At 46.4% G+C, this 9,773-nt stretch overlaps 2 protein-coding genes across 2 annotated transcripts; one reads left to right on the plus strand and one right to left on the minus strand.

Annotated features, from left to right (window-relative positions):
• Positions 1-347: 347 nt before the first annotated feature.
• On the plus strand, positions 348-536 carry PENARI_c065G10478 (uncharacterized protein; the record flags this gene model as incomplete). The annotated part of the gene is made up of 2 exons (XM_022637582.1): positions 348-422; positions 504-536. The coding sequence occupies 2 exons, from the start codon at positions 348-350 to the stop codon at positions 534-536; spliced, it is 108 nt and encodes a 35-aa protein (XP_022482561.1).
• Positions 537-6,844: 6,308 nt separating this feature from the next.
• PENARI_c065G11948 (uncharacterized protein) lies at positions 6,845-8,263 on the minus strand (the record flags this gene model as incomplete). The annotated part of the gene is made up of 3 exons (XM_022637583.1): positions 6,845-6,849; positions 6,900-7,768; positions 7,848-8,263. The coding sequence occupies 3 exons, from the start codon at positions 8,261-8,263 to the stop codon at positions 6,845-6,847; spliced, it is 1,290 nt and encodes a 429-aa protein (XP_022482564.1).
• Between the last annotated feature and the right edge of the window lie 1,510 nt (positions 8,264-9,773).

Consider the following 9,773-nt stretch of genomic DNA (forward strand, 5'->3'; position numbering starts at 1 on the left):
GCCGCAGACTACCTGATCCGTCGGATATGGTCGAACGATATTTGCCAAGTCAGTAGAATCGAATTTTTTGCCTCCTAGTCTCGATGGGTGTGTTTCCCCTCGTGATTAAGAAGTTTCGTGGCTTGGCGATCACTCTGCCGAAGCTTTTCGAGGTATTGCGATGCCGAGCATCGGGGCGAACGGTGGGTGATGTAGCTAGCCGCTTGCACAATCGCGAGTGGCATGAACTCAAGTTCCTGGACTAGCTGAACCAAATCCTCTCTCGCTATAGATGAATCTAGCTTCTTCTGTATTAGAACCAACGCCTCGGCCATATTCATTGGTTGCACATCGATCAGACTTTTCTCATGGCCGGCGATTTCCAAAGCTACAGCTTTGTTACGGCTCGTGATGATGATAGAGCCATTCGAGCTTTCGAGAAGGTACCTTAGCTATGGCTGCGTTAGGGCATGCCTCGGGGTGTTTGCTTGGGCCTCTATCCGAGTAGTTAATGGTTTCCGAAGGAGCTCGTCATCATCGACATTATCAAGGACTAGAATCCATTTTCCGATCTTCCCATCTTGCAACCAGTTCCTAAAGAGTTGGAAAATATTAGAGTTGCGATCCTGGCGCCCGGGAATCTTAGCACGGTCGCCAAGGTTGCGGAGACTTTCCTCGCAGCGCGCGGCATTACTCGCGTGAACCCAGAAAACCCAGGTGTTAGGCGATTGCTGTCGGACTCGGTGGCAGTATTCGATCGCGAGTCGAGATTTCCTTTGGCAAAGTCAGCCTTAAACAGACCGCCAAGGGCTAGCTTGACCTTACCCAACCCCCCCTAAGCTAACGAGAACTATTCTAGACCCCGGGATCGAGGACCTTTCGTGGATTTGATCGAGGAGTTCATCGCGGCTGACAAAATCTGGATTATGCGGGAACGGCACGGTCGACAGTGGCTCTGGGCGGGGTTCCGGTTGCTCTAGGGCGGAAAGCCACTTTTAGTCCTTGATTCTGATCTTGATCCAATTTTTAGGTGATTAGAATCTCACCAGATGTATAGTATATGGGCCCGTGACTGGTACCGACCTGTAACCCTTGATTTTGGCCGCTAAACGATATAGAAGTCATTATCAATATACGATGCCGACGATGTTCAAGTTACGGGTAAAAGAAAGGTGCCGGGCCCCTATTATTTAGCGCCTAGCCTCAGCCTTATTCTCAGGTGACTTCGTGGCCAATACCGCGCTATCCAAGCAAAATGTCTACGCTCCTATCACTCAGCCAGTCAATATTGGGATATCATCGCCCTGCCCCGCCCAAAGTCCTGGTGGTGACGGAATGCGGGCTGCATTTTGCGGCATCAGCGATCTGGGCCGTAGTTATTTACTTGCTCAGAATTTTACCGCGGATGAATTCTGGGGTGGAGAAAGGTAGATTTAGAACGATTTTGTGCCGCGGGTGTTCGTCTCGTGGCGGGGTCAAGGTGGTTAGAGTTGGGAAGACTGCGAATGACGTATAATTCAACGCTTTGGTGTATTGGTCTTGTCAGATACTTTATATTTCCATTCTGACGCACAGAAATGATCTGCAGTCTAGCCAGATTGAGCCTAGGTAGTTTCACCATCGGCTTGGCGTTAGGGTTTGGGAGAGTTTCTCCGTGTAAAATGTGGAAGCCAATTTCGAATTTAGCTGTATTAGCAGCGTTGCTCATTCAAGTGGTAAAGTTAATCATCAGAGGCCGCTATTTCTCTATGGTGAGGGAAGTCCTTAGCACCAATTTTTAATTGATCTAAAATAGGGCCACTACTGACCACTACTGATAAATAGGTATAAGTCAGAGAACATTATTTCCCCTTCACTAACACTATATATCTGGTACAAAGATAATGACGAGCTAGTCCTAAAACACAAACTTTGTAGGGAGAAACAATTTGGCAAAATTGGGAAGAAGGGCGTCGATGCTCGAAAGAGTGGAAAAAGCAAGCTAGCTACCTTCCCCTACTTAATGCAATCGATACTCTTGAGAGCTTGGTATAGGCATCGATCTCTTCCGGTATGTAAACCCATTGCTGGTTGAGATCTTCTCAAACTCCTGGCCCCTTATCGCAGCCAACGTGTTGGTATTCATATTGAATTGATGCGGCGAGGTACCCCTGCGCCTAAAGGTAACAAGTTGCTTCCCGTCATTGTCTTTGGCCTCGCCGCAAACCCATTTTGGCCTTAGTTCCTAGTTCGGATAGAATATTTCCTTGTCGGAGTCTGTCTAAGGTAGCCCTAGGGAGGTCTTAAGCACAAACTTTTTCTTACGAGCCTGGCGTTTCTATGCTAATAATACCAATTAGTAAATCGCATGATATGCTGAGCATCAAATGCCTTACGCATTAGGACATGTAGAAACTTTCCTATGGCTTTGATAGGTCTTAGATACAATTTGCGATCTTATTAGACTATGTTGAGAATAAGAGATTTGTCTTTATATAGGGTAAAGCAATATGCTCTTATAGGATCCATGGTTTCTGCCAAGCAGAAACGATAGTGTCATTACTAACAACAATTTCGGCATAAGTATGTTTCAGCATCCCGTATCCCGTACTTAGAAAAGACAGGCTTGGTCTTTTTTCTGGTGGCCTTTAGACTATTCCTTACAATACACTTCGACAATTTCAAGCACACCCGGAAAAATCGGGCCTAGTGTTTCGAAATAGGTATAGTAAAGAATCATAGAGTGTAAAGTGGTAAAACCGATTCGATCTATCCTATACAGCATTAAGCACTAACGCACTCACTCTATAGTGCGTGGTCGTAGTAAATCCTTAAACCGGTAATTAGCGCAATATATACAGAGTAGGTACGCAAGGTTTTCACCTGCCAATAATGGTAATCCTACGTTGAATTAAAGCACCCACTATCTTACATACAGAGTTCTATTCTACCAAACCCTATTGCAGGGGATGCTAATCAAAACCGTAGAGTGCGGCCCCGATAGCGTCCTATATACGTATTGCCACGACACCATATATAAAAGTATTTAAGTCGTGGATCCCCCTTAGGTGTGATTTAATTTCAGCTTAAAGGATACTAAGCCTACTAAATGTTTCTCTATATTCTTCTGTTGCTCGTTAGTATCTATATCCGCTCCTCCTTAGGCGGTGCTCTTAAGGTTATTGCTTATGATAGACAATGCGTGATTTGGTCTAATTATAACCATGGTTGCACGGGATACTCTAAGTCCTTCGGTCTTCTTAATAGAAACGATTGTTTAAGTGAGAAGCAACCCTTCTATAACCCTTAAAGCAATATATATTAACGTACTCCTAGATATTACTAAAGTGATAAATAGGACTCGCCAAAGCCAAACTTCGCTAAAAGTAGACATCTATAGCATAGAAAAGGATTTACTAGTCGCTTGGATACAGATCAATCACGATGGTCTAGTCACTTTCTTCAATCGAAATAGAGATAAGACAGAGTGTACCCTCGAGGATGGATTCAAGGTTGGAAGTTCGTGCAGCACTTCCTATCCAATTTCTATTTCTTCGGTGCCTTTATCCTCCATTCCGATGGCTACCAACTCTTTAACAACAATATCAACGCCGAAAACGACGACAGATTCAGTTATTCCGATGACATCAGCCACGCCAGAAAGCCTTTCCTTATCAATTGCCTTTTTAGCTTCAACGCCATTGGTGTCTTGTAGCTGTCTATAGGTATATAGATAGTGCAATCTAGTAGACAATGTGATGTCAATGAAATTATAACTCTAAATTAATAGGATGTATTTCCCACTTCCCGCTTTGAAACCTACTATAAAACTAAAGAGATAAGATGGAAGAGAGCGGAGTGTTGGAAGAGTAGTCGCTGAATGCAGTAGACATATCGGACATACCTGAAGCATGAACTTGACTTATCGTCGTTGATATTTAGTCCAATTCTGTATTCTCCTTACTGTTGTCACCTTACTATAAGTCATGATCACCATGCAAGCCCATCAAGCGAATATACATAACGTGCCAACCTCGATCGATCTGTATCAGCAAGATTTTTCTGCAGAACCCGATGGATTGGCGGGAAATGGTTCATCGTTGCTGATCGGGGGGATACCTGTGTATTGGGTTCTTGCACGTTGGCTTGATTTAGCGTCGTTCCAGTAAATTGTTCGATTGGCTCTCCTTGCTCATCTGTAAGCTGTGAGCCTCAAGGCACGGTATTTTTGGTACAGGATGGATCGAAATCAGATTCACCACCTACACACAGAAATTCGTTCTCAAACCTTCTTTCGAAACACACTGACCTATCTTTGGTTTAGGGCGTTTCAAATGATCGAAAGGTATTGTAAGCCATTATCACATGCTGCCCCACTTCGTAAGTTACATGAAATTTTAATACAGCGGATCCTTCGCTAATAGAGACCACCCCAGCAACAACTCATAGCATGTCAGTTGACGCGAAGCTAAGCTTAACCAGTAACCCATCAAGGTATGCTATCAAAAATCTTCGAATCTCATGTATAATATCATCTATTATATAGCACTACGTGGATGAGAAGGAAAATGGAGTTGAATATTTGTAAAATAAAGCCTTTGTATTCGCATAACAGTAGAGGAAACCTAATCAGGGAAAACCTTTACCAAGGCCGAAATAAAAGAAAGTTGAAAGTAAAGACCTCGCTATAGACAGAATCAGTTGTTCCATCAAAGATCGATATCACATTAATGAAATGCTTTTCAATACTCACAAAAGGCAAACATGTTGGAAGTATACTTTGATTGGAGTTTTCCAAAGGCTGCCTTACTAAAGGCCACTCCGAGTCAGCACTCTGTGCTCAAAGTCATCGCTCTTCAGTCAAGGGCCATCACTTACATCCTATCCACGTCCATCCTAGTCAGCGTGCTCAAAGTCATCGCTTTTCAGTCAAGGGTCATCACTTACACCCTATCCACGTCCAGATAGACCAGTCAGCACTACGTGCTCAAAGTCATCGCTCTTCAGTCAAGGGTCATCCTTTACACCCTATCCACGTCAATCCCGGTCAGCACTCGATGCTCAAAGTTATCAATCTTAAGTCAAGGGTCATCACTTACATCCTATCCACGTCCATCCCAGTCAGCATGCTCAAAGTCATTGCTCTTCAGTCAAGGGTCACACTTACTTCCTATCCACGTCCATCCCAGTCAGCGTGCTCAAAGTCATCGCTCTTCAGTCAAGGGTCATCACTTACACGCTATCCACGTCCAGATGGACCAGTCAGCACTGCGTGCTCAAAGTCATCGCTCTTCAGTCAAGGGTCATCACTTACACTCTATCCACGTCCATCCCAGTCAGCACTTGAACATTATTTGGAGTGTTCCCTAGATGGAAATTTTTATACCTATCTTTCAGCTAGTTTATTGCCATCTAATCCATCCACAGATCCTGCTACCGCAAGTGCGGCAAAGACAAATGCCATGGTAAGAGATAGCACCTTCATATTGACACAGTTATACTTGTTGTAGAAGATAGTTAGCGTGTTTGCACTGGTGGTCTAAAAGAGTAGAACGATTCAAGTCATGATATTCGTATATATTGGTGTGGTCTATGACCGCTATTTGATATGACACGAATATTGCTCTTACCGCAACTACTCAAAGAGAGAGATGATTAAGGTTCTAAATACGTAACATACATTATGCACATTCCCCCTCACCTCTCTTGTACCACATGTTTTCTGTTTTCTTTTTGCTGTTTTTCTTTTCTTTTTTTTAATAGTAGCAATCTACGGCAATATTATGCAAGCAGGGTTTTAATAGCACCTATCCTTTCCATCTAATATTTATTACTTGCTGCAGTTTTAGAGAAGTATTGAGACAGAGTGACGCAATTGTTAGAGCAGCGAGAGTAGGATCTGCATCTATCTATCACCCTGGGTCGTACAAGCATTATCTAGTAAAGTCGGTGTGAATCTTGTGATGTCATGTCGAATGTCGAAAAGGTTCTGGGCTTAGTGAGGCTGGATAAGCTAGCCTGGTGTCTTAAACTTTCGATCACAAGAAATGTATATGCTGTGCGTATCCTTGAATCGAGGATCGCACTCTGAGACCCTGTAAAAATTATATGAATAATGCTACAAGAGGACATAATAGTTGTTTGACTCCTACAGCACTCTCCTGTGCGAGGCATTCGTCTCGTTGGGCAAGGGACTAGCAACTTCTCGGGATCGGCTCGAGCCGAGCCCGAATATCTAAATTAGGCGAGTCACAAGATGGCCAACCGAATTTTCCAGCTCCCAGGTACTGAGATCGCTATATCACGTGCATTTCCCAATACCTAGCATTCCCCAGACCTTTCGCCCAAAATCACTGGGAACGCGCGCAGTCGTAGGCCGTATGCCTAAAATAGTCAAAGAAGCAGAAAACAAAGCACGTGACGAGAGCTAATCACGTGCATTGCCAAGTACCAGACCAATGAGAAGTAGGCTTGGCGCGAAATTTGGCTGTGTTCTCGCAGCGTCAACTCAGCCTTCGAGTCAGCCTCGCGCAGGCCCACGGTTTGTAACTGGTGACGCGCGCTTCGCACGCTAATGCCCTGAAACGACTAAAAAGGAAGGCAGGAGGTACCGGTGCGTTCTGATCTATCATCATGGATGTCCGGCACTGTCAGCCACGAAGCTCGCATTGGGAACCGGTAGAATACAGTTTGACAAACATGAGCCGCAGTCTCCCTTGATTGATGTTGTCGATTTTGCTGGCATGATAGAGTAACTCTTTACGGAGTGCGAGCCAGAGCTCTTTCGGAAGAAATGCAAAAAGTACATTGTAACATCTGGATACAAGAAAGAAAGAAAACCTCCCCAGAAAGCCAGATTCTTCACTGACAAAGCAAGCTCCTCCGGTCAAACTACATCCGCGATGTTTCACCTCGGGGTTCTACCCCCTCATTATTCGTACTGGGTGAAGCCGGCTGTGCGTCTGGCGTCCGCGCTGGTCTGAGAGTGAAGCCTCGCCCGTATCGTTCCTTGAATTCGGCCGTCATCTCACTTTTCACCGCATCGCCTGTGCTTGGCGTGGCGCCATCTTTTGAGATGGGTTCTTCACTCCTCAAGTGACTGGTGTGCATAGATGCAAAGTCTCGCGATAGCTGTTGGATTGACTCGTTGCTTACGTAGCCTCCCACTTGCCTGTTCCTCCAACCCAAACCCCGGTTCTTTCCATGAAGAACCTTCCCGTTCGCGGAGACCATAAACTGCAGAACGTCGCCTGTGCCATAATTCTCAATAACGCTGACGTTCTCCTTTAAGTGGCTATCCGCCCGTGAGCAAATATCCAAGCACTGCCGAGCGGTTTCCCACTCGTCGCGCAGCCTCGACAGATCTTGAGCATCTTCGTCAGAAGAGACTGCAGTCTTGGATTTCGCGAGTAGCCGATCCATAATATCTCGCATATGCTTTTCCAACTTGGCAGCCGTCACAGTCAAGCTGTTTTTGCATTCTTGTAGACCTTCGTTTGTGACCGTTTCGGGCGACGCATCAGCTCCGATTGATCCCCGAGACGGGCCCGCCTCGTCGGATATCAGCTGAATCTGATCAATGTGGCTCGATAACTGGGCGCAAATCTGAAGGCACTTCTCTGTACTCAGGCGCTCCTCTCTCAGCGAGTGCAGCTCGGCCGCATCTGGTCCGGACTGGGCCACATCCTTCTCAGCCAGTTGCTCCAACTTTCTATCAATACTTTCGAGTCGGGCTCCCAGGTCCTCCTTTGCATCTTGGATGAGACCCTCGTAGTCCCCGATGCTTTCAACAGCGACTGTAGATTGGCGTCTTCTGAGCGATTAGTAACCAACACAAAAGAAGAATTGTAAAGGAAAAGACGCTGCTGTTGCAGCCGAGAGTAACTTACAGAGTTGCATCGGTCAAAGCAATATTGATCGTGGCCTTATATCCTGCCAGCAAGTCGCGAAAATCGTCAATATTATCACCCATGTACGTCAGCCTGGCCCAGCCGCGGAAGCTTGTCCGATTACTGTCCGATCGGGACGCGCATCGGAGTAACTCTTGCTGAAACTCTTTGCAGGCATTGCCGCATCGCAATAGTGGCAGATCGAGGACCGAGAGATCGACTTCAGAGGTCGATTGCACCAGGTCGACGAGTGGAGCCAGCACGGCACTTAAAGCTTCTAGCTCGCCGAGAAGGTCGCGCACACGCTTTGGATGCGAACGGAAACTGTCCACTGTCTCATAAAGCGAGACGCTGCATTGAAACGCGAACGACGCCAGAGCAAGGATTCCGGAGGCCAGCCCGATGGGTTCAGTCATGGTTATGTTCGTGCAATGATAAAGAGGATATTATTTTTTGGGCTCCTACAGGGCCTGGAGGAGCTTTTATAATTCAAGAAGAGTAAACCTTCACCCAGTTGACGCAAAGCCGTAAGCGCCAGGTTTATCTCGCGATTGTTGATGTGTGATGGGTAAAGGTTCTAAGGCGGTCGGGTGGGGCGGCGGCTGATCAAACAATGATGCGGCGGGGAGGTAATGCAGGCGCGTGTTCCTCTCGGAAAAGGACCGCTCTGTTTCTGGCCCAGCCTCCATACGTGTTTCCAGAGCTCTGCCCAACTGCTGCAGCCGCCGTACTCGACGAATCACTGGAAACAACAGATAGCATAATAATTCAGGTTGGGATTCCAAAAAGGGTTTTCCACAAGCAGTGTTTCTCCACAGTACCGTAGCGGTCGCGTGACTTCAAAGCGGCGCTGACGCTAAACTCACCCTGGCGACACCCACCCGACTCCTGGCCGCACATAAGCCACGCGCCTTTTACCTATCCTAGCAAATAAGGTAGTTTAGCTCGGTCGGGAAATGGATGATCGCCGCTTTACAGTCGCGCGACTAGGGGTGAGTAGGGTGAGCGCGCAATCGACGGGGTGAGATACGGGGTGAGAGCAGATAAGACTCACCCTCTGTCGCGCGACCACTGTTAATTTTGCTGTCAGATCTTGGACTCTAGAGAAACTGTCCAACCAATGCTATAGCACAGTACCACTACTTGTAACTGTGAGCGTTGGATCTATATATCCTTCGACATTAACGAGGGCATCTCGATTTTTGTCGCTGCCAAGACCGAGCTACAAAGAAGATATACAGACTTAGAATAACTAGACTCCTGATGCAACACGATAATACGGTTCCTTGAACATCAGTCCCAACATGCCTACTGCTGTCGAATAACATATTTTCAAATGTCGGTCTAAACTCTGGTGACTCCGTCGGTGAAGTGGAAGGCGAAGTGACGGACAGGGGCGAAGAGGTGAGGACGCGAGGTTCGTGCGCTTGAAATTCCCTTTGGAGGAACTCTTTGAGTGCCTGGACATCATTAACACATCCTCGCAGGTTTTGTAGTATGAGAGTTTCTTTATTTTTGTTTTTCCTCGCGCCGTCATTCAGATACACATCAATTCCGACAAGTAAAGCATATCGCTTTGGAGAGACTGTCAACGTCATGATTTAAGAGTTGGTATTCTCAACGAGGCCTATTGGCGTAGTAGTAAAGAGAAGAGAATAAAATGTTATTCTGTGGTTACGAATGGGGCTACGTACTGAGAGAATGTGTGGAACAGGCGATTTTTACGTTGGGTACGAATTCGGGACGGATCGTGGCCAAGCCTCAGCCTCACCAACATCGCGTCAGTGGGACAGCCAGACTCCGCTGTTCGAGCTGAGAGAGGATACATTGAATTTGGCCACGTTGCGATCGATGATTGGATGGCTCCCAAAGTAAGCCGAAGAAAACTACAGACCCCAACCAACATGGGGCATGGTTGCATAGGCC

This window comes from Penicillium arizonense (assembly GCF_001773325.1).
Source record: "Penicillium arizonense strain CBS 141311 chromosome Unknown PENARI_contig065, whole genome shotgun sequence".
Classification (NCBI taxonomy): Eukaryota; Fungi; Ascomycota; class Eurotiomycetes; order Eurotiales; family Aspergillaceae; genus Penicillium; species Penicillium arizonense.